At 57.5% G+C, this 26,466-nt stretch overlaps 1 protein-coding gene across 5 annotated transcripts; it reads right to left on the reverse strand.

The window, feature by feature from the left end:
- Positions 1 to 275: 275 nt before the first annotated feature.
- On the reverse strand, positions 276 to 21,325 carry RARG (retinoic acid receptor gamma). 5 transcript variants are annotated; one of them, XM_045463167.1, is made up of 10 exons: positions 21,088 to 21,325; positions 20,314 to 20,377; positions 16,251 to 16,585; positions 5,098 to 5,246; positions 4,735 to 4,876; positions 3,947 to 4,107; positions 3,582 to 3,758; positions 2,981 to 3,185; positions 2,378 to 2,536; positions 276 to 1,577 (listed from the first exon to the last, which is right to left on the reverse strand). In XM_045463167.1, the coding sequence occupies exons 3-10, from the start codon at positions 16,435 to 16,437 to the stop codon at positions 1,378 to 1,380; spliced, it is 1,380 nt and encodes a 459-aa protein (XP_045319123.1). In that variant the 5' UTR covers positions 16,438 to 16,585; positions 20,314 to 20,377; positions 21,088 to 21,325; the 3' UTR covers positions 276 to 1,377. The 5 variants fall into 5 exon arrangements, with proteins under 5 accessions (XP_045319123.1, XP_045319122.1, XP_045319124.1 ...); XM_045463166.1 differs by having other exon boundaries at positions 20,314 to 20,380; XM_045463168.1 differs by lacking the exon at positions 20,314 to 20,377.
- Positions 21,326 to 26,466: the final 5,141 nt, after the last annotated feature.

Genomic DNA, 26,466 nt, shown 5'->3' on the forward strand with positions numbered 1-26,466 from the left:
CACACCTCCTCAGAGGCCCACAGCATCCAGTCTAAGAACACACACACCTGGTGGCTGCAGGAGGCCCAGACACGCGCCTCCCGGGGTAAGCTCCTGGGGGCTCCCTTTACCCCACTTTCCCACCACCGCCATCCAGGCACATTTCATCCGATTTCCTTGGTTTCCCTAAGAAAGCTGCAAAATCCGGTAGATTGGGAGCTCACCTTCCTCACCCAGTCCCTCTCCAGGTCAGCTAGTCATGTCCCCTGCCACTTCCCAGAGGGAGCCACATGCCATGAGTTTCCATCACTTTATTTTGCAAAAATAGAAAACTCAGCAATATGCGATACAGCGGGGAAGGGGAGATGTAAACAGAGGGGAGGGAACAGCACCCTGACCCCCCAGAGAAAAAGGGGAGCCAGTGGGAATCTTATTTGGCAGCTAAATACAAACTGGGGATTGGAGGAAGAAGGGAAGGGTCACAGGGGCCCTGGGCTCCCCCTCCCAAGACCCCTGGAGGAAGGGGTCAAGTCCAGGGTGTAAACAAAAGCTAATAAATAAATAGAGGTTTCCTCTGGGTCAGGGAAGGACCAGCTAAGCAGCGCCCACCCCCCACTCCCTGGGCCAAGCTGCTCTGGAGATCAAGGGGGGTAAGGCACTAGGGGGAGAGGGATCCCCTGGCCCCTCTGTAGTGTAGGAGCGTCCCTGCCCCGGTGGCTGAGATGGGAGGCAGGGGAAGCCCAAGGCACATGACAGGGCTCAGGGAGGGGCTTGTAACGGAGGGCACAAGGTCAACTCTGGGCCCAAGCAAAGAGGTGCCGAATGTACGCGCATCTGTCCCTTTCACCCTCTGGCCCTCCACAGAAATGCAGGGCCCAGCCTGCCCCAACCTGACCTGGCACGAGGATGGGGCACAGAGGGCAGTGTGAGCCCGGCAGGTGCATTACGCAGCATGAGGCACCAAGGGCAGGGGCAAGAGGGTGGGCTCAGCCCTCCCCCTGCGCCCCTTTTTTGGTCTCTAGTGTTCCTGTTTGCTCCCAGAGGCCTAAGCACCGGGCAGAGGAAGGGGCTTTGGAACTGGCAGGGTCTTCCTCCTGCCCTGGGGAGCCTGGGACCCTGGTGTCTGAGGGGCAGCGCCGAGATTTTAGAGTCCAAACCCAGGCTCACTCCTCTGCCCTCTCTCCTGGTGGGAGCAGGGCAGGCCCCCGAGACAGGAAAGGGAGCCAGTTAGAACAAGAAGGGGATGAACACAGAGGCACCCCTGGAAACTTTGGCAAAAACAAGGAGCTCACTGGAAGGGGTGGAGAGAGGGCAGAGCTCGTCCTCCCCCAGTCACTGGTGGTGTCTGGGAGATGGTCAGTCTGCTGCCTGGAGCCCCAACCCCCACGGCAGGGGAAGTCAGGGGCCCTGGTCAGGCTGGGGGCTGCAGGCCCCTTTGCCCTGACCCCGGGGAACCTCATCCTCGCTAGAGGCCTTGGGATGGGGACCAGGCTGCGAGGAGTCGTCCTCAAACATTTCAGGGTTCTCCAGCATCTCTCGGATTAGGGGAGGCATCGGGCCTGGAATCTCCATCTTCAGGGTAATGGCCCTTTCTGCTCCTGCAACAGAGGAACAAAGGTTTGGGGGGACAGAGGCCCATGCCCCTTGAGGCCAACTCGCTAACCTTTCTTGGCCTTCCAGGGGCTCCCAGCACAAGCCTGCCACTTGTCTGTCTCAGATTCACCCTCTCCCTTCTGCAGAGTTCCTGGGGGCCACTCCTCTGCCTGCAGCTTCTACGTGCCTTCTCTGCCAAGCCCGTTGCCATTCTTTCAAGCCATCCCATTTTTCAGACCATCTCCTCAAAGATCACACCGAGTCCAACTGTCACCTCCACTCCCCAGGCACTCCATCCTCCCATATCCGCGACTGGCCAATTGTTGCTAGGCCTGTTCTTACTCACATTCATAACAATAGCTAGTATTTATTGAACACCTACTATCTGCCAGGCATCCTTCTGAACCATCAATGTCCAACAGAACTTTTCTGCGATGATGGCATTATCTGCTTCGTCCAGTACAGTCATCACTAGCCACTGAGCACTTGAAATGCAGCTACCGCAACTGGGGAATGGCGTCGTTAATTCAGGGCGGTTCTAGGCCCGTTGCGTTAACTCGTTTAGCCTTCTCGATAGCTTACGAGGTAGATGTAAGTATAGCCCGGTTTACAAACATGAAAACAAGGCACCAAAAGTAAAGGAATTTGCCCAGAGTCTCCCCACGAGCCCGTGGCAGAGCTAGGATTCCAGAGCGTAGGCCGCCCGGTTCGCACCCACTCTGTTCTTGTCTCTGCTTGTCTGCCTGCCTGTGCTGGGAGACCAACAGCTCCAGGGAGAGAGAGGGGAGGTTCCCTCATGACTAACCCTTGGTGCTGATGCCCCGGAGGTCAGTGATCTTCATGAGCATCCTTGGGAACATGTAGGGCTGGCTGGGCCGCCGCCGGCGGGCATAGAGCCTCAGGGCTTCCAGCAGTGGCTCCTGCAGCTTGTCTACTTTTTCAGGTTCCTCCAGGTCCATGCGGTCTACAGGAACAAGCACAGTGCAGTGAAAGAGAAAGAAATGGGGGACACAGTGACAAGTGGCTGATCCCCAGCTGTCCCTGACCTATGGCACTCCAAGCCCCAAACTCTGTCCTATCAGCCCTTTGCCTTATTGTTCCTGGGCCTACCCAGGCCACTTCCCCTGCTCCACGCCCTGTACCTTCTCCCCTCTGGTAAATCACTCCTGCCCACACCCCTATCTCGGCACCAGTATCTGGGACCTCCTCAGCTCTCTCTGGCTCCTCTCTCCTTTTTTGTTCTATGCTCCAAGGTGCTAGAGGGCCTGTCCTGGGTCTGAGAAGTCTGTGGATGGGGCAGGTGCAACAATCCCAGGGAGAGGGACCAAGGTCTCCGGCCGGGTCAGAGATCAGGTGTGGGCTGTGGTGGGAAAGGAGTCTGAGCAAACGCCAGGGGGCGCCCCTGCACCTCCGCAGATGAGGCAGATGGCGCTGAGCAGTCCTGTCTCCGTGTCATCCATCTCCAGTGGCAGGAGCTGCCCAGCAAAGGCAAAGACGAGGTCTGTGAGGGGCCCAAAGCCGGCGTTGTGCATCTGTGTCCGGTTCAGAGTCAGCCCATCAGAGAAGGTCATGGTGTCCTGCTCCGGGGTGTACCTTGTGCAGATCCGCAGCATCTGGAGGTGGGCAAGGGGGAGGGTTAGTGCTGTTTCTGGGGAGGACCACATGTCCGGTAGGGAGAAGAGGCAATGGGATGTACGTGGAAGGTGAGGAGGTTAAGTCCAGAAAGAGGACAACCTGCAGCAGGCATGGGGAGGAAGGCAGAGGTGGAGAATCTGAAGCCTGGGGAGGGAAGGGGAGTCAGAAGGAGGCAGAGCATCCAGAAGCGTAGGATAGGGTCTTGGGGAGGGGAGTTAAGATGAAAAAAAAAAAAAGCTTGGGTTTAAAGGCGATCTGGGGAGTCCCAGAATGGAGGGGGAAGGAGAGATAATGAAATCTTTGTGGTAAACCAACTCCTTGGCCTCACATGAGGGTCAGGCCTAGTGGGAGACATGCCACAGGGCTTAACTTACCAGGATGTCTAGGCAGGCAGCCTTGAGCAGAGTGATCTGGTCAGCAATGCTGAGCCCTGTAAAGCCAGGCAGCCGCTTGGCAAACTCCACGATCTTGATGATGCACTTGGTGGCCAGCTCACTGAACTTGTCCCACAGCCCCAGATCCAGCTGCACCCGGTGGTCCGCACTGGAGTTCTACAGGGAGGGCAGGTTGGAATGCAAGCTAAGCCCCGCCCTGGGGGCTATCTTCCTTCCACCCAAACCCCCAGCTCCCCCCTCTGCATTCTGTTGCCTTTCCTTGTCCCTCAGCACCAGACCATGGCCTCAATACAACCCGTACCTAGTCCCCAAAGCGAACAATCCCCTGCCCTCACTGGACTCACCGTGGTGTATTTGCCCAGCTGGCAGAGTGAGGGGAAGGTCTCCTGATGAGCTTTGCTGACCTTGGTGATGAGCTCTTCTAACTGAGGGCTCAGCTCATAGCTGTCAAGCGACCCTTCTTCCTTCACCTCTTTCTTCTTCTTATTCCGGTCATTCCGCACAGCTTGGGGGCAAAGGCACGGGAGGGTCGGGACCCTCAGAACCTCCCTCTGGGTATCCCCTCTCATCCTAATATCATGCGCTCAGTCCTTATCATGGACATCTATTCCCTGGGACCCTAACCACTGCCTCAGTTTCCCTAGCTCCTACATTAGCTCCCATTCCCAGGCTGGCTCTCTCCAGCCCCACCCAGGGCCTGCAGCCCCTGCTCCCTTCCAGAGCCATTCGGCTCCATCCTGCCCTTCCTGTCACCCCTCAGGAGCTAGGGAGGGGGGGCAGGATATGCGGGCGGCAGGATATCCACTTATAGCCTTGGCAGCACAATGGCGCAGGGGAGGGGACTGGCAAGCCCCCCCCCCAACCTCCCCATAAAACAGGGCAAAGTGAGCCGGTAGGTAACCCCCACTCACTCATTCAGAGGAAGGATTAAGCTCTGAGAGGGGAGAATGGCAAGGGGTGGGGCCTCCTAGGTGAATGGCACTAACCAAACAGGACTGGCCAGGGAGGAGGCAGCATCCCAGGGCAGGCCAGGTCTCAGAGGTCAGAGAAGTGGGGGTGGCCAGTGGGAAGAGGGCAGCAATGACAGGGGAGGGCGGGAGGGCTCCTGCTCAGGCCAGCGCTACGGGCCTACCTTCTTTGGACATGCCCACTTCGAAGCACTTCTGTAGCCGGCAGTACTGGCAGCGATTCCGCGTCACCTTGTTGATGATACAATTTTTGTCGCGGTGACACGTGTACACCATGTTCTTCTGGATGCTGCGGCGGAAGAAGCCCTGGAGTTGGGGGTGGGGGGTGGGCAGTGAAGCAGGATGCTGGGAGTACCAGCCTCTCTCACAGGCCCTGCGGGTCGCCCCAGGCTGGACCCAGCCTGCGAGCCACGTGTGTGCAAAGCAGCTCCTCCCCACTCCGTGGGAATGGCCACCCACGCACAGCGTCCTGCCCCTCTGGTCTGGACCCAGAGGCCCAGTGCGCCCCACCCCCACTATGCACACACCTTGCAGCCTTCACAGGAGCTGACCCCATAGTGGTAGCCAGAGGACTTGTCATTGCACACGAAGCACGGCTTGTAGACCCGAGGAGGTGGAGGGGGTGAGGGCGAGCTGGGCACCATCTCCTCTGAGCTAGTGCTCTGTGTCTCCACCGCTGAGGGGGAAAGCAATGACATGAGGGTCGGGGGAGAAGGACCCCTCAGATCTCCCTGGCATCCTCACTACACAGGCACACCGCATTCCCACTTGTCCCTCCAGCTCAGAGATGACAACACCATCATCACCACAGCGGCTTAAAGTCCCAACAACCACGCACAGCTAACCCATAGTAAACACTTCCAGAAAGCCCCGAACAACAGCTACCAGTGTACCTCCCGCCGCAGTCTGGCCGTCTCCCTGCACAACAGTGCCAGCCCGAGCCCTCAGATACTGCCAGCCCTCATGACACTGTGAGGTTCCTCAAATTCCAGGCCAAGGCCATCTTGGAAGTTAACTTCTGGGCCTCAGTTTCCCCAGCTGTGAAGTGGGTAGGTGGAGGGATTATGGGCTGTGGCTCTGCACCCTTCAGTCATTCTCTGTCACATCGGTCCACCTTGCTGGGTTATCTACTTCCCATCATCCTCCTCTTCCTGAGGCAATAGATTTGGGGCTGGGTAGGCAAGCACCAGCCACCTGTAGCTTACACCTGGATAAATGACTCAGTACCCCAGGTACCCTGAGGTCAAAGAGGACCTTGTTCTCTCTCAAGTAGTACAGGGTAAATAATCCTCCAACTTCTCCCTCTCATACCCGCACCCCCCCCCCCCGCCCCAGATAACGGCCAATATCCTTTTTCCCAGAAACCACTGAGGCAGTGGAGCAAAGGGGACACAGGTATCAAGAAAAGTAGGTTAGCAGATATGCAACAGCCCGATTTTACACCTGAAGGAACTGAGGCCAAGGGGGGGAAGTGACCAGCCCAGGGACACACTGCCAATTGATGGTGGAGCCCAGGCTCTCAGGTTCTCTGACTAGACCTAAGTGGCCAGGCAGGGAGTCTGAGAAGTCAAGAAGTCGGGGAAGGAGAGACTGAGGTATTTGCTCAGAGCCTCAGGTTGAGAAGCGGTTGGGGGTGTAGCAAAGCGGGAAAAGTCAGGTGACAGTGGGTAAACAGGGCTCCTGGGGGAGGGGGAGGGGAGCTATCTCTGGACCCTCTCTGAGCCTATGTCTTTACTCCTAAACTTTCCCCTTGTACAAATACCCAATCGCAGCTCAAACGGGGCCTTGGCCCACGCCACAGGGAAGGGGTGGGAGTGGGCACCCTCTGTTCAGGAGGCTGCTCAGTAAACCTTTTTCGGTTTTGTGGGGGGGGGAGGGGTTGGGGTCTGTGGTTCATCTTCAGAGGCAGAAAAACCTAGAAATTATTCAACCTGTAGGACCCGCTGCCCAAACCTAGAGGGCCCAAGTTAACGCAAGAAAATGCGAAGACCCTCCCTAAGGAGAGTCCCACGCACCCACCTCAAGAGCACCTTCTTCCTTCTAACCCGCTGCAGCCCACCTGGTCAAAAGTCCGCCCCATACCGCCAGAAGGGCAGAAGGAATGCCCAGGATGCTGGGGTTCCGGGCTAGCTCCACCCACCCCACAGGAGGGAAGCCCTCCCCACCCCCCAACACACACCGACACGATTAGCATAAGAATCCTGCTGGAGTGAGATTCCCCAATGGAAAAGGACAGAGAAGAGGGGAGGAAAGAAGGTGCCTCGAGTCTATTCAGGCCCCAGGGCGGGAGACTCCAGGAGGGGCACTGAGAGACGTGGGGCTGGCTGGAATGCCTTTCAGGACCCCTCCTGGAGTCCTAGGAGGGCACACATGCTGCCCGCAGGCCAGTGTGTGGGGTGGTGCTCACTCAGGCGCTGACGCCCTCCCTGCCCGCAGAGCGCTGCCTCATTTCCTCTCTTGCGAAAGGGCCCTGGGTGCGGTCAGACTGGCATAGGGCAGTGCCAGGCAATTATAAAGACTGGGGGCCGCAAGGAGACAGGCCTGGGGACAGCTTTTCCTGTCTGAGTGGTACTGTCACCCCTTCTGGGCACCCCTCTGGCACAACTCGGCCCTCTGAACCCTCGAGTGCACCCCAGTGGCTCTGGTCAATCTGAGGGTGAAGGGCACAAGAAGGCTAATTGGGTCAAGCCTGCTAAGATTCCCTTCTTCAGCCCTGGGCGGAGACCCCACCATCGGGATGCTGCTCCCAGGCTAGGCAGGGGCCCCTGCTGGGGAGGAGGGGGGTGGGCTCTGGGTTTTTCTCCTTTTAAAGCCCAAATTGCTGAAATTGAGGAAATTCCTGGCCAGGCTGAGCGGAGCTTCAAACAAACTCTTTATAACCGGCTGTAAACGCTCCCAGCTGCGAGGCGCAGGACTGAGAAGCCCAGACTCACAATCTGATACACACCTCCTTGGAGACACTCTCACACATCAACAACAGTCAGGGCACAAAAGTAGACATACTACCAATGGCTTCCTATGTCCCAACAGGCCCCTGGCACCGAAGAGCACACACGGGCGGGCGTAAAGGCACACTCACTCCAACCACACTGTGGAAGTGAATGCACAAATCATAAAGCTGCCCCCCAACATCCAGCTTCCCATTTGCAAGAGAGCAGCTCAGCTACCAGACAAACACCGGGGCACCAGGACACCGCCAAAAACCCGCAAACACACCATGTGGCCCTCCCCTCAAGGGACCTCTTTCCTTCCCTGCTTTAGACACAGGTCTCAACTACTTTCTAAAAGTGTGTGGAGCAGGCCTGAAGCCCACCAAGACCCTAGAGGCCAAATTAATTGGTCCAAATTGAAATGCAAAACCATACTGCCAGCCAAGGGGGGGGGGGGGGGGAGGGGCTGCCCTGCTCCTGGAAAGGGCTGGATCCCTACCCAGCCCCCACAAAAAGCCCTCCTGGGAGTCTCTCCACCTCAGCACCCCTCCCAACATACCCCAATTCCCCTTTCTATTGGACAGTGAAAGGAAGGTTAAGAATTCACCAGGATTTGGTGCAAAGCAAGAACAGTTCCATGCTTTCTCCACCCTATAAATGCCACACTTTTACTTCTTGCCGCACCCCACCCCAAAGTACGGTCTCCTGTTTGCCACCTCCCTCCTTCAGTCTCGGAGTTGTTAAATCTGAGCAGCTCTGCCCTGGAACCAAAAAAAAAAAAAAAAAGAAAAAGAAAGAAAGAAAGAAAGAAAGAAAAAGAAAGAAAGAAAAGAAAAAGAAAGAAGGAGAGAAAAAGAAAAAAAAAAAAAAAAGCCGAACTCGTAAACAGCGCTGCCGAGTGCCAAGCAGCGAGGCGCGTTGGCGGGGGCTCGGTGACCCCGCGAGCGCACTCCCCCAGCGCCCGCCGCCCCGCCCGCCACCCGCCCCTTCCCAGCTGCCCCCAAGCCCCTCGCGCCGGCGTCCGCACCGGGCTACCAGCGCGGTCCCAGCCCGGGGTAAATTTGGGGGGTGTTCCAGGCTCCCCTCTCGGCTCCTCCCTACGCCCACCCCCGCCAGGCACTTCGGCCCAGGCTTCAAAGCCGCCTCTCATCTGGACTTCATTTTTACTGCCTCTCAGTCCCCAGCTTTTTATTACCGCTCTGGAAAGGGGTTCCAGGGCCCCAGGCCTGGCATCTCCCATTTCACAGAGAGGGGAAGATGGATATTTGGGGACCCAGTAGTCTTACTCTCCGTGCCGCTGCCTCCTCCAGGCCACCGCCCCCCACCATAAACAGGCTTTGCTTTAAACTTTACGCTTCCTACTGAAGTTGTGTGTGTTGGAGCCCTAGGAAAAAGTCATCTCTCTGCATACAATCCTATACACATTACCACACAGTGCTTTTTAAGATGGGGGAGGGGGCGCCAGAGCCGAGCCTTCTCCTGGTTGTGTGCACAACCCGGTGCACCCCGCACGAAGAACACACAGGATGAACTCTCGAACGCAGCACTTTCCAAAACCGCCCCCGCAGCCACGCAGGGGCACACGCCTTCCCGGCCTCACGCCACAAACATCCCTTCATACGGCCGTGTGGAGGACCTGCCAACGCTGTCGGAGGGCGACATTGCGTGGAGAGACCCCCTACCCTCACACCCACACTGCCGACGCCAGGCGCCGCACACTCCAGGGATTCACACGCTCTGCAAATATTTGTTACGCTCTCAACTTCCCACATGGACCCTACTAATGCCACCCACGGCCCTGGGTGCTATATCTCTCCGGGGCCACGGACCTGCGGGCACAAGCTACCAATAACACCTCGGTTTCTCCCTATCCCCAGGAATTCTGGAGTGGCATCAACCACAGCTCCTACCTAAACACCCACCATAAAAACCACACACACTCCAAACACTAATGCACACACCCAAAGGAGTCGCTGAAGTCCCACGTTTAAAGGGCCAGTACCTCTCTTTCGTACATACCCGCCCCTCACATAGAGAGGGTGAGAATCTCCGCTTGCACCCCAGTTCCACCTTTTACACACGGAAAGAGTGAGCCGCTGCTTCTCCTGCACCCCACCCCCCACCCCTGGGCTCTGGTACCTACATTGCAGACTGGCGGGTTGCGGCCAGGCAAAAGACTCAAATCCGGCGAAACAGGAGCTGCCCGTGGCTCTGCGCAGCAAGCCGGCCCCGGGCCCCGACGCCCCGTACAGCCGTCGCGGACCCGGGGCAAATGTCTCCATGCAGTCGTACATCGCGACCCGGCTTGGAGGGAAGCTGGGTGCTAGGAACACCAAGGACCCGCAGCCGATTCCCCCTCCTCCCCCGGCGGCGCCCCGCTCCTGGAGGGGGGGAGGGGGAGGGCTAGCATAGGGCGCCAGGCTGCATGGGGGGTAAGGGGTGGGCGGGGAAGAGGGGGATCCCCAGCAGGGGAAAGGGACTGGGCGGGGCGCAAAGCCAGGGCCGCCGCTTCGGCCGCGGGCCGGCTCGCTCTGGGCGCCTCCGCGGCTAACACTGGGGAGACCTTTTGTAAAAGCGAAGCCCGGAGGGGTGGGGGGTGGGGCTTGGAGAGCGAAGGGGGCCGGGCACTAAGACGAGCTGAGCTGGGAGTGGAGCGCACACTTACACACACTCGCACCCGGCGCGCGCGCTTGCTTAGACACAAACCCGTGCATGCATTTATCTAGGCAGGCGCCGCATATTTGCAAATATGCAATAGTGCGCATGCATTTTTTCTGCACGCACATAAAATCACAGAGGCACACAGACATCTATGCAAGCACATATTTGTGCAAGCACATCTGGCTCGGGAAAATGCTTGCAAGCATTCTCTCTCCACAGCCCCGAGGCTTTGCACGCATTTGCACTTCGGCGCGTGCCCTGGTCCGGGATGGGGGGAAGGAATAGAGGAACCAAGCACACGCATTTCCTTTTGAGTTTTCCCCCTATCCCTCCCAACACTCTTTGCACACCAGTCATTACAGGCTGGGGTGTCAGGGAAGACGGAGGAGAGGGGAACATGCAGGTTCCCAGCGCGGGGCAGTTCTCCCGGGCCCGGGGACCTGCACTACCTCCACCCCCTCATTCCCAGGCCTGGCTCCTCCCTCTCCCTCCGCGCGCGCGCTTCGAGGCCGAACCGTACATTCCTGCGGCTCGGCGCGCGCGGCCTCCTCCTTCCTTCCCGTTCTCCCCACCCCCGGTCGAAGGGCCGGAGCGCGCTCCCGCCGTGAACTCTCCGGGAACCCCCCTCGGGGCGGGTGGCCGGGCGCGCTCACCTCCTCCTGACCCGGCCCCGCCCCACCCCGCCCAGGCCGTCGCCAGCGCCGCCGCGGAGTCCCCCGCCCCCTCCTGCGCTGCCTGGAGTCTACTCCTCCTAGCCGGAGCTGTCCTCCCTCCGCCGCGGCCCGGGCTGCCTCCCTCCCCAGTCCCCGTAGCCCCGTCGCGCGACCGACGCTCCCCTGGCGCTCCACCGCGTCTCTCACTGCCCCTTTCTCGAACCTGACTTCACTTTCAGAGCACAAAACTCCCACCCCAAACTGCCCCTACGGTGCCAACCGCGCCTCCGACGAAGCTGCCCTGCTGAGTGCCAACTCCCCTCCCCCAGGCTTTCTACCGTTCCAGTTGCCCCAAACTGCCAAGGGCCCCTCTCGGCTGTAACTGCGGGTCCGGTCGTCAACTGTTCTCACAGCCATTACATATCCCCCCCCATTGGCAATAACAGCCCCTTCTCCCCTTCAGTGCCACACTTAGTGCCCTTCAGATCTCAGAGGGCCGCCTCGCTGTCCCCTCGGTAGCCCCTTCCGGGCACTGAGCGCCCTCGCCCGGCGGAGCAGGGGGTGAGGGGGGCGGGGGGTTGGCCACGTCAAGAGTTTGCCCTAGCCGCCCGGCCGAATCGGGGACCCTGGCCCCGGGACAGCTCCAGCGGCGGCGACTCCCGGAAACCGCCCCCTCCCCCGCGCCCCGCCCGGCCGGCCGCCCGGCCGCCCGGCGGGCCGGCCCAGCCGGCTCTGTCAGCGCGGCTCACACGGGGAGCGCCGGGGGAGCGGGAGAGGCGCCCGGCCGGCCCCTTCCCCCGCCTGGCGGCTGTGGCTGGGCCAGGGCGGGGCGCGCTTTTCTAAGAATCTGTTGTACCGGGTGGGGGGCGCACTGGGGGTGCTGCAGGAGTGGGGCGCCAGTTTGGAAGAATAAAAAGCAGGAAGGGGTGCCAGAGTAGGCAGGGAAGGGAAGGCGGGCGCGGAGGAGGGGCCGGGGTGGCGGCCGGGTACGGGGAGGGGGGAGGGGGGCAGGGCTGGGAAGGAGGGCCAGGCTTGTGGATGCGGGGGGCGGCGCGGGGTGCCAGGCCTGATTGGGGGGCTCGAAGTAGGGATGAAGCGGGACTGCAGTGTTCTTTCCAACCCAGTGTGAGCTCCCTGCTGTTGCCCCCAACCTGAAATACCCCATTTCTGAAGCCAGCCCCCCCACCCCCAAAAAAGGGGGGGATGATAGATTTCTGAATCAGAATCTGGGCAGTGGTAAAAAAAAAAAATTAGGTACAAAATGGGAAATACCCCCCAACCAGGGGGAAAGAGCCCTGATTAGTCAACTCCAGGCTGTCAGTACCCCCCCATCCCCCTCTCCTCCCAAATCTGAAAGGTCCCAATTAAGTCAAGCCTGCCTGGTTGGTAATTAGAACCAGAAGTGGCCAGGCCACAGGGAGGGGGGTTGGGAGTGGGGCACAGGAGGGGGGTGGAGGGCTCCAGGAAGTCATGAGTCCTCAATAGCCCCCCCTTTCTCTTCACCAGATGCACCCCACTCCTCATCACCCCATCTGTGGTGCTTCCCAGGCATTGCAGGGAGAGGGGGCCTTTAAGGGACAAGGCATTAGAGTGCCAGGCCCACCCTTCCCATCAACCCCAACCCCCCATTCTAGGCAGTCTTACTTAGTACAGCCTTGAGGAGAAGGTAAGAGGATGGGGGGGATCTAGTGCCCCCTCTTATCCCCAAAGTCCCCCCAGCCCTTATTGCAGCAATTAGACCCATTAGCCTTCTAGCATTTCATGGGAACCAGATGTTCTCCACCAGCCTGGTGGGAGTATGAGGGGGGGTTGCTGCCTGACTCACCCCCGTCCCCATCTATGATCCCCACCATCACAGTGCACCCCTCCCCACTAGAGCCCCACAAAGTCAAGACCCCGGAGGCAAAGAGAAGCATACCCCTCCCCCACTAACAAGGCCATTAGCACTGAGAGTCTTGTATGGTCACCCCTCAGAGCCTCTACAACCCTGGCAAGGATGAGTTTGGCCAACGAGGGACTGTGGAGGGAGGAACAGCTAACTCCTTATGCACCCCTCCTTTTCCCCCCCTCCTGCCACCTTCTGGATGGGGCTGGAGGATAACTGGCTCTGAATTCCTCCCACTAAATTCTCCTTTTCTTCCAAAACCTTCCCTCAAAAAGGTGAAGAGGGGGCATTTCAAAGCAAGAAGCCCCGCCCCAAGGGTAAGTCCTAACTTAGGAGTCCCACCTGAAGGGCGGTGGGGAGGGGTCTCTGGAGGAGGGGGCAGCAGAAGAGAGAGGGAGGTGTGAATGGGGGACGGGGCCCAAAGCAGGGGTGTAAGGAGCGCTGGGCAGGATGGGGGCTGGGACTGGGTAGGGGGCCAGGAGAGGGGGGTGCAGCCTGGGCCCCAGCGGCGGCGGCTTGCCCAGCTCCCCCCGCCGGAGAGGTTTCCTGTTGCAATCAAAGCCCCGTTTGTGTAGGCCTGGAGTTGGAGCCCGAGCCTGAGCGGCGGAGACCGGGGAGGGGAGGGGAAGGGAAGGAGGCAGTCGGCTGGGGTTTTTTCCTGGAGGAGGCCTCACTGCCGCCTGCTTGCCACCCTTACCCGCCTGCTTGTTCTGCTGGCCTCTCCCAGCGTCTGGGTTCTCTCTGTGTCTGTGCCTTTTGGCCTGTGTAGTGCTCTGTCACCTTGCTTAGGTCTCTGAGTCTCTCTTTTTCAGTTGCTTTTAAGTAGAACTCTTTTTCTTCCTGTGCCAGCCTGCCCTCAGTTTCTCCATGTGACTTAGTGTGGTGCCGCCTGGGCTCCTTGCCCCAGGGACACCGTCACCAAGTTCAGAGGATAAACAGGGCTAGGTCCTCACCACCACAGACATCTCCTCGAGAGGGGGAAGAGGGAAGTGGGTCCCTCCCGACCCACTCTGTTCCCTGTAGTCTTGTCAAAGCAAACAGAACACATCAGTGTTCATAAGCACGGAGATACAAAGAGACACAGACCCCAGGGTTTCATGCACACGTGTGAGCACACACACGTGCACACACATACACACCTCTGCTCTCCCATGCACACAGGCCTGTGCTTGTCTCTGCAGCACATGCCCCCCTCCCGCCGCCCCTCCTCTCCTCCACCACAGGGTTCTGAGATGCCTGCCTTACCCACTCAGGCCCCTGGAGAACCCCAAGGGGTGGGGCAAGATTTCCCTTCTCAACGTGGATGTCTCCAAGGTGCTAGGGACCCAGCAGTAGGATCCTGGAGGCAGCCTCAGGGAGAAGTTGCAGCTTCCCTCATGGACCACCCTCCCTCCCATAGACTAAGAGAGAGACACAGACTCAAGGTGAGTGTGGCTTTGGCATCAGACTTAGGCCTCCAATCCCCCTCCATTGGGTGGCTCCAGGCAAAAAAGGGACAGCAGGTCAGAGAAATGAGAGACTAGACCTTTTCACCCCTCAGCTTCTCTCCCACTGTGGGAGGTCTCCCAGACTCCAGGATCCCTTCCTCTCCCCTCTGCCTCCTCATTTACCACTGGGTGCTGCATGCTCCACTCTCGTGCAGGCTGTCTGGACCCAAGCCTTCCCCTCCTCCCCACCCCACCAACATCTCTCTGCCCGGGCCTGTCCCCTGCTGCCAGCCGCACCCTCTCCAGCTACCTGCCTTGGTTCTGGCTCCTCCCTTGGATTTCTCCTTTTGGCCCCTACCCCCTCCTTCAGGGCAGCCTTGGGGGATAGAGCCCAGGGTGACCCCTTCCCCAGTCTTGACCTTACTTTGATCCCTGACCTTGATCTCCATGCGTCCAGGGCACAGGGGCCCAAGGAGAGCTTCCCTGGGGGCTTGGCCACTGGCTCTCAGCATTCCCCCACTACCATTCTTTTTCTCCTCTCCCACCTTCCTCCCTCTGCCTTAGTGGCTTCTCCCAGAACCTGAGAAACTCAAGTCCCAAGGGACCGAGTCGTGTGGTTCTCTGCAAGAAGTACATTCATGTGGGAGGATGGTTTCTTCCTACCTCCCCAGGCCCTGGGACAGATTCATGGGGTGTAAATGAGGTAGGGGAAGCCTAGCTGAGGTTTCCAAAAAGGGGGGCTTTGTGCTCTCCTGTTCACCTGCATGCCACCCAAATAACCCCTGTTGGGCTACAGACATGCCACTGGCAGGTCTCACCAAACACCAGACACACCGTCAGCAGCCCTATTAAATACCGCCTCACTCCTCACACTGACTCTTTGTTGCACACACTGGAATTTTGTATATGAGCAGAGTCTCGGGGACATGCTGTGCACACACAACTGCATGTGGTCTACACACACACACACACACACACACACACACACACGCCTTCTCCAGATGAGCACAGTCTTTCCACTAAAGCTGCCAGCCCCATCTAGTCACCCCTTTCTTTACACATACACACGACCCTCCGACTGCCCCTCCTGAAGGCAGGGCCCCTTTCTCCCACCTCCCTCTCCCTGAGCTTGTGGAGCTTATAAAGGATGTCTTGATCTTTTTGTCTTTTTTTCTCCATCTCTGTTTCTATGCCTCTGGAGCTGCCCTTCTCTGTGTCTCTCCTCCCATCACCTCTCTTTCTTTCCAGGTGAGGGCTTCTCACATGTTCACCCTTTACCCCACTGAACCCAGCAGTCCAGCCCTCCAGCTCATGGGCACCCACGCCTGTAATGGCTTGGTCAAGAAGACCAACTACCAAGTGGGAGGAAAGGAGATCCAGAGGGAAGAGGAGAGGCCTAAGGCTTGTCTGCTGTCAGCACTCAAAAGCTTAACCCAAAGAGGGCAGGCCTGAGGGACAAGTAGGGATCTGCAGCACGTGGGCACCATGCCAGACCTAGAGGGAGGGGAGGCATCCAGAACACACATGGCTGGAGGAGAGGATGCTTCTGGAAACACCCCCTCCACCTCCCTGGATTACTTATGGTGCAAGAGCCACCTTCTTTGCAACTGATTCCACCCTCCCTAGCACCAACAAGAGACTTTCCTGACCCCACACATCTTTGGGCACCTGGCTCCATTTCATTTCCTTTTCGTGCTGCCTGCCCCTAATTCAGAACAATATCACCTCTCTATCACAGTCAGCTGGTTGGCCTTCCAGCCTCCTCCATTCCCCAGGGTGCTTCCTGGTACCCACCACTGCATGCAGGCAGAAGCCTCAGACTTCACCAGACCCAGCCTTGGCTGCCCATGCAAAGTGTTCCCCACTGCCTGTTGACTCGGGAGGCGATTGTAGACCCCAACATTCTAGACATCTTGGGCAAGAGAACTCTCATTTGCAAACAATGCCATTTGCTCCACATCCAAACCCCCTCCTGTCATGGCCACCCCTGTCATCTACTCCATTAGATCAAACCCCCATCCCTGCCAGTCTTGCTAACTAGCGTGCCAATTTTCTGTAGCACCCACCCTCCAAATGTCTTCCTATTGCCACCTGCCCTCATCCCCCAAGGTCCCTGAGACTCACACAGAGAGGCCATCTCCTTGGGGAGGTCAGGCTGGCCCAGGCCCCGGAAGCTAGGACTCAGCATCTCGAAAGGTGGAGACCCCCTGAGAGCCCCTGGGAAGGCAAAGGGGAAGCCAGCCCCTGGGTAGCCAGATCCAGGCCCCAGGACACCAGCCGCTGCAAAGAGTCGTTCCTTATTGGTGGCCATGGCAGCTGCGGTGAGAGAGGCTGAATCCCCTGGGGTCTGCAGTGGGCGGGGGAGGTCTTCAGCCACAGCCCCCGCCCATGCCCACTGCCCCAGCCTGGGAGGCTCCGTGCCCGCCCTTCCTGGCCTGCCCACTGGGTCTCCAAGAGTCCTAGGGAGAAAGAGAGGAAAGGGAGGGATGAGAGAATGATCACCCTAAGGTTCCAAGCCCCACGGCCCTCTCTCACTTGGAGCCTTTTCCCTGTATGCTTCCAGGGTCTGCACTGCCCTGCCTCAGGGCCCTCTACCACATGGTAGAAGGCAGGGCAGGAGCTAATACAGGTTGAGAAAAACTCCCCAGGGAAAGGTAAACTGGTTTCCAAAGTGAATAATGGTCTTAGGACTCCTGGCAGAGAGGACTCCCAAGCTGAGAAGGGACCATTAAGCACCAGTGGGCTAGACACTTGATTCAACCTTCACATCAACCCTGTGAAGTAGGAATTATGATTCCCATTTCACAGAGGAGGAAACTGAAGTTAAGTGACTGGCTTAAGGTCCCATGGCTGTAAGTGGTGGAGCCAGGATCCAAACTCTCAGGGCGCGTGGCTGGCTTAGTGGTGGAACATGCAACTCTGGATCCTGGGGTCGTGAGTTCAAGCCCCATGTTGGGTGTAGACCTTACTTTATTTAAAAAAAAAAAAAAAAAAAAAAAAAAAAAAAAAATATATATATATATATATATATACACACACACACACACACACACACACACACACATACATGTGTGTCTATATACATGTATATATATCTGTGTGTGTGTATATATATATATTCAAATTCTCTACTACCCCGGGAAAAGCAAACATCTCTGTTGTAACTTTGGGGCCCTACACCTCTCTGAAGAGGAGTTGCAGTCCGGTGAGTAGGAACACTGACTCTGGAGCCAGGCGCCCTGAATTGGTCCCCACCACTTGCTAGCCGGACCTTGGGCGTGTTACTTAATCTCTCTTTGCTGAATTTAGTTTCCTCATTTGTCAACAGGGAATAATAATAGGGCCCACTTCATAAGGCTGTTGCGAGGATTAAATGATTTAACATATGTAAAATGTTTTGAATGATATGGGGCAAATATTACATGCTGTGTGTCTCATGTTATTTCTCTTTGTACCTTCTCTTCCTCAATACCTCTCTTGTAATTAGCATTTCCTTCTGTCTCTGTCTTCCTCAATACTCCTCTCCCAGTTTCCTCTCCCAGTTCTCTCCAGTTACCCCTTCCTCACTCCCTAACTGGTCTTGCATTCTCTCCTTCAAATCCATAGATGCTGATGGCCACTGTGTGCCAGGTATGATGCCAGGGAGCTCCTCTCCTTGTCCTCCCCTTACTTTGCTTCTCCATCTCCTTTTCTCTGTCTTCTCTGAGCCCTCTGCTTCCAGGAAGACCTCCCTACATCCTATCCTCCTTCCAATGTAGCCTGCCTCTTGAGATTTTAAACCTGAGCTCAAGGGAGGGAGAGAGGAAGGAGGAAGAGAGGAAATGGGAATCCTAGTGCTAGGCAGGTGGTTTCTCTCCTGCTGTTCTGATAAGGGAAACGTTGGCTTTCTCAGGAGCCCCAGAACCACCCTCTAGGGAGTGAGGGGTTGGGGAAAGAAAGTCACCCCAGTCTCGGTAACTCCTCTATCAGCCAGAACCATAATGGATTGAGATGCAGAAGGACAGAGAAGGACTAAGAATGAAACACAGAGACCATGGCATGGGCAGGCCCAGAGGTAGGTGATAGGAATTTCTGTATCTCCTTTTATTAGTCTTTGCTTCTAGAATCAATATATCTCAGTCTTTGTACCTCTGCTTTCCTTTCTCTCCCTTCCATCCTCTTTTCTTTCTTTTCTTTTCTTTTCTTTTCTTTTCTTTTCTCTTCTTTTCTTTTCTTTCCTTCCTTCCTTCTTCCCTTCCTTCCTGCCTTCCTTTCTTCCTTCTTTCCTTCCTTCCTTCCTTCCTTCCTTCCTTCCTTCCTTCCTTCCTTCTTTCCTTCCTTCCTTCCTTCCTTTTCTTCCTTTCCTTCCTTTCCTTTCTTTTCTATCTCTCATCTACTTTGGCCTTCAAACTCCTGAGGCTAAACTATCAAGGAGGTTACAGGAACTCAGACTCCAACCCCACCATGCTTCACTCAGTCCCCATGTATGAAGCTACCCCTGTTCCTCACCGGGCATCACCCATATCCCCAGCACCCTCAGACTCCTTACCCCAGTCTCTCCCCAGGCCCTGAAAGTCTGAGCCCTAAGCCCCCAGGGTCCTTCTCCTTTTCCTTCCCCTATTCCCTCAAGTCCTCATCTCTGGTTAAGCCCAGGTGGAGCCAGGAGTCCGGGCCCCAGAGGCCCCTGGGCCATAGCTCAACAGGCTGGGCCACATTCCAGGTGGATTAACCCCTCCAATGCCAAGGGTGAGAAGCTACTAAAGCCCCCCCATCTTTTTCAGACTGCCTTAGACAGAACCTGGGATCTGTCTCCAGCACCCACTGTCTTTGCTTCTCACTTACAGGTGGGAAACAGAGACCTGAGGGTGGGGTGGGAGGACTTCGGGGTCCCAGAGAGGGATGCTCAGACTCCTGGTCCTTACCAGAGAATGAGGCTGTAATGAGTGAAGGGCAGCCCAGCTCTCCCCCAGACTTCCTCCTAATTTCCCTCAGAGAAGGGACTTGAGAGTTGAGTGGAGAGGGGAAGGAGACAGAGAGGCATCCCATTTCTGAGCCTTGCTTCCTATCTGCCCTGGCTGGGAAGGGAAGGGGAGGGTCTTAAGTCCTGGGTGGAGGAAGGGACCAAGGGATCAAAGACAGTGGTACAGAGAGTAAAAGGCAACCCTACACTAGGGACCCAGATGCCTTGGTTCTTTGGGGAAACTGTGGAAGGAAGAGAATCCTTCTTTCCTCCCAAGATGCCACCTCAGATGGAGGTGGGGCTGACTAGGGGAAAGGGGCCCTTACAAAGCTGCTTCTCTTAGGGCTAAGGTGGAGTCGAGGGAGGGCATGGATGAAGGGGGCTGCCGGATGGGGGGGGGGGGCGCGTCTCCCTGCTGCCCTGCCTGCTCTAGAGCCTGGAACAAAGCTGCTCTTGTCGGCTGCTCTCCACCCGCTGCCCCCCTCCCCTCTGTATAAACACGACCACCTTTTTCCATGACCCCATCTCCAGCCTGGGCGGAGAACCCAGGCATCCTCTGCTCTAGCCTGGGCCCCCAGCCTGCTCCCCAGGAGGCAGCGGTGGCCTGGGTTTCCCTGGCCTTGTGCCACCCTTGGGGGAGTCCAGACCCTTGAGCTCTCCACCTCTCATCCCCAGGTGCCCTCCCTCCACCCCACTGGCCCCAGGGAGGGGCAGTGCCCAGGAGGCAGGCAGGCAGGCAATGCCAGTGGAATGTGTGTGGGCAATGGAGGGCACGGGCAGGGTGGGGCAGAGGGGGGAACTGGAGGTGCCAGTTAGGTGGCTTTCTGAGCCAGGGGTGGGGGTGTGCCGGGGCGGGGGTGTGTGCCCTATGCTGCCTACCAGACTTTAAGCTACAGCGTGCATGTGTATGGGTGCATGCACGCGTGGGCATGTACGTGTGCGTGTGTATGTCCATTTGGGATACCCAAGCTCCAGGCGCCCTGCATACACTGCCCCCTGCCCCCTCTTCCTTCCTCTCTTTTCTTGCCTCAAGGATATGGGACACTGCCTATGGTCCTCAACCCCAACTCAGCATCTGAGGAGTAACAATAAGGGCAGGAGTCTCAGACCTGATCTGGGATTGCAGCTGTCCTGGACATGCCCTGCCCCCTTCAGGGGGCACAGTCATCTCAGCTTCTTGCCTTACAGACACCTCCTCAGGCTCCCCTGCCCCCCCCCCCCCACACATACACCCATGCATACTCTTACCCTCTGGCCACCTGCAGAGATCCCCTCCTACATACTGGGTCAGGCTGAGGGGACTGGGCTGTAACTGCTGAAGACAGAGAGGCATGTCAATGGGGCTCCCAGACTACAACTCCTAGGTCTTCCTGCTCTTCCTTTGTTCCCTTTGGGCTCCCCTCCTGAATACTCCTGAGGAGCCCCCATCCTTGGCTGGAAGGAACCAAGACTCACCCCCTACCTGGGGACAAATGAGAGGGAATATAGAACTGAGGGTTTAAGGGACCTTCACAGACCCCTACCCTATCCACTTGTCTCTGCAAACTCCTGGACCCAGAGGGCTAGGAGCGCTTGCCTCTGGATGCTTTCCTTGCTTTTCTGATGTCCAAACTGGGCCATTCCACTGGGGAAAGAGGAACTTGGACCAGTTTGGACCAGAAGGCCACCCCTCAGACTCCCCTGCGGAGGGAACCCTGGCTTCCCTCACACTCCAAAGCACAAAAGTAGGCTAGAACCCCTCTGCCTGAAGACTCGTCCCCAAGTGCTCTCCCCACTATTCACCGAAATGCAGCTTTGCTGAAGCCCAGCCCAGCCTCAGCCTGTCTAAATCTTCCCCAATCCCTCCGGCATCGGGGCTGACCCCCAAGTCTGGCAGGAAGCCCCTCCAGCCTTGTGGACCGCCCGAGCAGCCCCGGCAGGGACCGAGCGGCGTCGCTCCCCAGCGCCCCCGCCCCCAGCCCACCTCGGCGGGGACCCAGGCGTCCGCGGGCGGCGGCGAGCCTGCTTCCCCGCCTGACTCACCTGGAGGGGAGGGAGGGGGAAGGGAGGCCGCTGAGCCCCAGGTCCCGGCGTCGGGCGGTCGCGAGGATGCGGCGTCGCGGTGTCAGGGGCTCACGGCAATGGGGGGCTCTGGGCGGGGGGGGGGGGCACGGGCTCTAGGCTGGGACTGTCCCGGGGCCTCTCGGAGCCCGCCCGCCCACGTGACCGCCCCAAAATATCCGACACATTTTCTCCCAAACCGCACACTGACTCTGCAGGCGGGGACACGGAAAATATTTTCTTTCTTTTTCTCCCTCCCCACCCCCCCCCACCTCCCTCCCAGCCCGGCTCCCTCCTCCCCCTCCCGCCCTCGCTCCTCCCTCCCCTGCCGCCTGCCCCTGCCCGCCTCCCTCCTCGGTGCCCTGGGGCTGGGGGGCGGGGGTGGGTGGGAGGGGGACTGGGCGGGGCAGCCCAGGACGCCTGGGTCTCTGCCCCTCCCATTTGCTGGGCTTCCGTGGCTCCATCCCCAGGAGGCCGGGCAAGGCTGGCAGACGAGGTCAGTGTCCTGGGCCTATGATGCCACCCTTTCTCTCTGGCACTTTTCCTCTTCCTGCCATTTAGGGGGACTGGTTGAGTTCTCTGGCCAGGCTGTGTGGTTCAGTGTGGCCAGTGTCTGCTACCTCCCGAAGGGAAGCGATGGGAGCTGTAGTCTCACCATCCCCCGGGTGGAATGATGGGGCAGGGGTATGACAGAGCAAACGCCACAGTCTTTACCCTTTGCTTCGCCTCCACCTGCAGGTCAAAGTAGTCTCTACTTCCCCTGGCCTATCCCAGATGGTCCTTTGGTCCCAGGAGCAAACTGGTTTAACTAGTGGGATTGGAGGGTGGCGGTGCTGAGGCCCCCCGCCTGGAAGACCTCGTCATCTCACCCTGCCTTGAGTAAGCTCAGGACTTAGGGTGCCTGGGTCCCTGGCTGCCAAAGTTGTCCCTACCTTTGGGCTTGGATCTGGAGGGGGAGAGACTGGCGAGCAGGGAAGGAGGAACCTTAGCTGGGAGTGGGAGGGGCCTCTGGCTGGGTGTGAGGGAGAAAGCCCAAGCAGAGGGTGTGTGTCTGCCTTAACCAGCGCCTGCTTGCCTGGTAGATGCGCCACGAATGTTGTTGACTCTGGGTGTGTGTGTGTGTGTGTGTGTGTGCACGCGCGCGCATGCCCAGAGTCAGTGTCAGTGTCTGATGGGGAACACTCTCTGACTTCAACATGACCACCAAAGACTGTTAGCCCTAGAGTGGGAACCCAGGGGTTTATTTCCATTCTACTGAAGACAGAAGGGAAACGGTAGCAGGACGGGGCTGGACGGGGCTGGAGAGATGCACCCAAAGGACCTTCCCCCAGCAACAATCCCAGGGTGGCCAGCATTGGGGATGCGGACTCCTGATCACATCATCACATTTTCCGTACAGAAATTACTCTGCTCTGTCCTCACTGCCACCCTGAGGCCCAGGTGTCCTCCCTCTTAGGAAAGACCACTTTTGGTTAGCCAGAGTCAGCTGATAGAGAGGGCGGAAGAAGAGGCATGCTGTGGCTATCTCTGGAGAACAGAAGGCGTCGATGGGGGTGCAGACAAGGCCCTCTCTTTCACTCCAGGGGTGGAAAGAGCTGGGAATAGGTACTCCAGGGTCCCGTCCCCAGGTGGCCTGGCTGCTGTTGACTTTGCTTGGTTACCCTGGGAGCAGCTCTCAGCAGCGTGGGAGGGGCAAGTGTCAGGGAGTTGGACCCAGGCATCCAGGCTGGGGTGGGATGGCACCCGCCTGTGTGGCAGGGATCCTGCCAGGAGGCTGCAGAATTAACCCCTCCAGCCCTGCTGCTGGTGGCTGGTGCAAGGAGGGCAGGCCCAACTGCGGTTTGTGAATGTGGCCCTAATTCCCCCTCCCTGTCCCAGCACATCTGTACTTGGTTTACAGTGAATGAGTCTCCTGTCCTCATGACCGGGCAAGGGCACCACTCCCTCCCTAGCCCTTGGCTGGGCATCCTGACACAGAACCAGGCACCACCCCCGTGACACTCTCCCTGCTGGGTATCTCCTCTCTCAACCCCCCCCCCCCGCCCCCGTCCTTAAGGGGGCTCAGGGGCTGGTCCCCAGGCCAAGAGCTAGAACTCTGAGACTGTGCAGCTGGAGTGGCAGATGGGAACAGGGAAGCTAAACAGGGGACCAAACACTTGTGGTAAACTGGAAAAAGCAGATCTAGAATTCTCTCCCTCTCTGCCCTTCTCTTTGTTTTGGTTTGTCTGTCTGTCTGCCCCTGTCTTTGTCTCTGGTGGGTGTTTGTCCATCCATCCGTCTTTGGTAACTGTGGCTCCTCCCTTCTGGTGGCCTGCTGCGTCCCCAGCCGAGGACGGCAGCCAGGGGGCGATGCCCAGGAAGCCCCGCCCAGTGCTGGCCCCTCCCCTCAGGGTTGCCGCGCCTCCGCCCCCGCCCCTCCCGGGGACCCAATGACTGGGGTCTGTTTGGAAGTCAAACCAAACAGCCAGGCCGACTGGGGATCGGGCAAGTGGAACATTGTGAGGGGTTCAGGTTCTTCTCTCCCTCTTTCAGTAGAACCTGGTGTTCTGTCCAGGGATTCCAGGAGGAAGCTTGGAAAGAGGGCCTTCTATTCTGGAAGCTGGTGGAGAGAGCTCCCCTCATTTCTCCTTCCCTTCTGTCATCCCTGTTTCTAGCCTTTACTCTGTTTGTGATTGTTCCACTGGGTCACCCAGGGCAACTTGGAGAAATCATTTCTTGGGGGCCCTAGGCCCATACCAGGCTTCCTTAGCTTTCCTCATCACAAAGACCAAAAGGAGAGATTGTGAGGACAGGACATCTGACCCACCTGCCCTGACTGTGCTATTTTGCACCCCCCCCCCCCACACCATTGTCACCCTCACCCCCTCCCCACCAGAAGGAGGACATTGAGTAGGTGATTGTCCCATGCCCACTCTGGTGCTGGAGAGAATGCCCTATGCTGCTCTCGGAGGTGGCTGGCAGATGTCTGTGGGAGGTGGGAGAGCTGTGTTACAGCCCCCAAGGACATCATTAAGGCACCAAAGTGCCATGGGAGCTTGGAGCCCAGGGCACTCAGGGAGAGTGTGATGAAAACATGTTTTGTACAACACGTGTCTTCTCTTTTCCTTTCCTCTTCTCCTCTCTCACCTCCTCCCCCTCTGCTTCCTCCGTGCCAAGGTTGGTGCCAGCCCTGCCCCAGGTGCTTGCTCAATTCCACCCCTTTGACCAGGCCTATTTTCATTTTTTTTTCTTTAAGTTTATTTATTTATTTTGAGAGAGACAGAGACAACATGAGTGGGGGAGGGACAGAGAAAGAGAGAGAGAGAGAGAGAGAGAGAGAGAGAGAGAGAATCCCAAGCAGGCTCTGCACTGTCCAACACAGAGCCTGATGTGAAGCTCGAACTCAGGAACTGTGAGATCATGACCTGAGCCAAAACTGACTGAGCCACGCAGGTGCCCCAATGACCAGGGCTATTTTGCCACTTGCCCGTTTGTTGGCTTTCCTAGTGAATGAATTTGTGTGTAGAAGGTCCTCACCAGCCTCGGTACCACCTAGATCCCCATATAGAAAAAGGCCTTGATTTTGAAACACAGGATTTGGGGACTAGCCTAAACAATCCTAGGAGTTTCTTCCCTGAACATCCATTATTCATTATCTCAACAAATCTTTTTTAAGTATCCACTGTGTGCCAAGCAAGTACGAAACCCTGGGAATGAATACCCAGGTATGGTTCCTGCCCCTGCAGGCTCAAAGTCTGGGGGAGGAGTCTGATGTTAACCAAATAATTCACAAAATTGCAAGTGATCACTAGTATACAGACACATAAGGTATACAATGAGAATGGATAATAGGAAGATTTTTCCTCCAGCCAAGGAGATCAGGAAAGGCTTCTGGGAAAAACTGAGGAGGAGAGTAAAGAGAAAGGAGGGCAACAAAAGAATATGTGCAAAGGCCCTGTGGAATCAGGGCCCTGCTTCCCAGCCACGCTGCTCCCCTCAGAAAGAAGAGGATCCCCCGCCATGTCTGTTCCCCTCCTGGATTTTTATATGGTACAAGGGAGAGATGATAAGCACCTCATAATGGCCAAAGGGGGACCCTGGGACACCTGGTGACCCCACCTTGAAATGATTCCAGCCATTCCTTCATTTCCTCCTCCGGAAAGGGAAATAGAGGCACAGATAGGGAAGAGGAAACCACAGGCTTAGGCCTCAGATTATACACAGAAAACAAGGCCCCACGTTGTTGGCAAGTCCCCCAGAGTGCGGGATTCCTATGTTTGCCTAGCTGGAGCTGGAGCTGGAGCTGGAGCCTCACCAGACAGAAAAGCCTTCTCCTAAGAGCTGTTCTGCCATGCACCTTCCCCCTTCCTGATCCAGCCCTGACCTGTCCCACTCCCTGGAACTAGGAGCATGTCTGCCTCCACGGTTGCCTGGAGTATGTGTGAGGTGAGAGCTCCAGGTGTCTGCCAGTCGTCACATGGGTGGGTGTAGCAGTGGTTAGTACAGAACCTCAGTCCAGGGGTTAAAGGGTTCTCTCTCCTCTGTCCACTGGGGGGCTTCCACTTCCTCTAGCCCAGACACCTAGGTGCCAATGTTCTTCCTTTCTGCGAAAAGGAATCGAAGGCCCTTTGGAGCAGGGAGCAGGCTTCTTTGTGGCTGTGCCGCCTCTGGAGCTGGCAAAGAGGTCATGGGACCAATGGAGTTAAGTTCCAGCCCTGCTCTGACCCACTTTCCTCCCTGTGTCCACATCCCCTGGAGCAAGGGTGTTGGGTGGGGCCAGCCTGGCACCCCCGCACCCACACCTGGGACTTCCCCTGGATGGAAACTCCCAGAACCTTGGTGTCCTACCTCATCTGCCAACTCCCACCAATTGCCTGGGATCCGTTCAGCTTCAGTTGGATCTCGCCGTCTGCCAGCTCTCTACCAGACTACAGTTCCACTTTAGCCTCAGGGGCCTCCCCCAAAGATGTTGTCCCACCCTCTGGGCCCATCTTTGAAGTCTGACTGCCCCTTCCAGCAGATTCCTTTGAAGAAAAGATGTGGGGCTGGGGCCAGGGGGTTGGGAAGCTACCCTTGGTTGAGCACTTACTGTGTTCCAGGCGCTGTGCTACGCATGTACCTTACTCAATCCACAAAGCAGTGCAGAGAGGTAGCAGTTTTCGCCCCATTTCACAGAAGAGGGAGCTGAGAACCAGAGTGGTTAACAGCAACGTGCCCAAATCACACAGCTAGGAAGTGCCAAAGCTGAGATGGGAACCCAGGTCTTGGTGGTCCCGAGTGCTCTTTGCCATAGCCGGCTCCCTCCTCTTCTGTAGCTTCCCCTCTCTCTATGGGATGAGAGACTTGGGAAATTCAATTCAGTCCAATTCAGCAAACATTTAT

The sequence above is a fragment of the Leopardus geoffroyi genome, chromosome B4 (assembly GCF_018350155.1).
Source record: "Leopardus geoffroyi isolate Oge1 chromosome B4, O.geoffroyi_Oge1_pat1.0, whole genome shotgun sequence".
Classification (NCBI taxonomy): Eukaryota; Metazoa; Chordata; class Mammalia; order Carnivora; family Felidae; genus Leopardus; species Leopardus geoffroyi.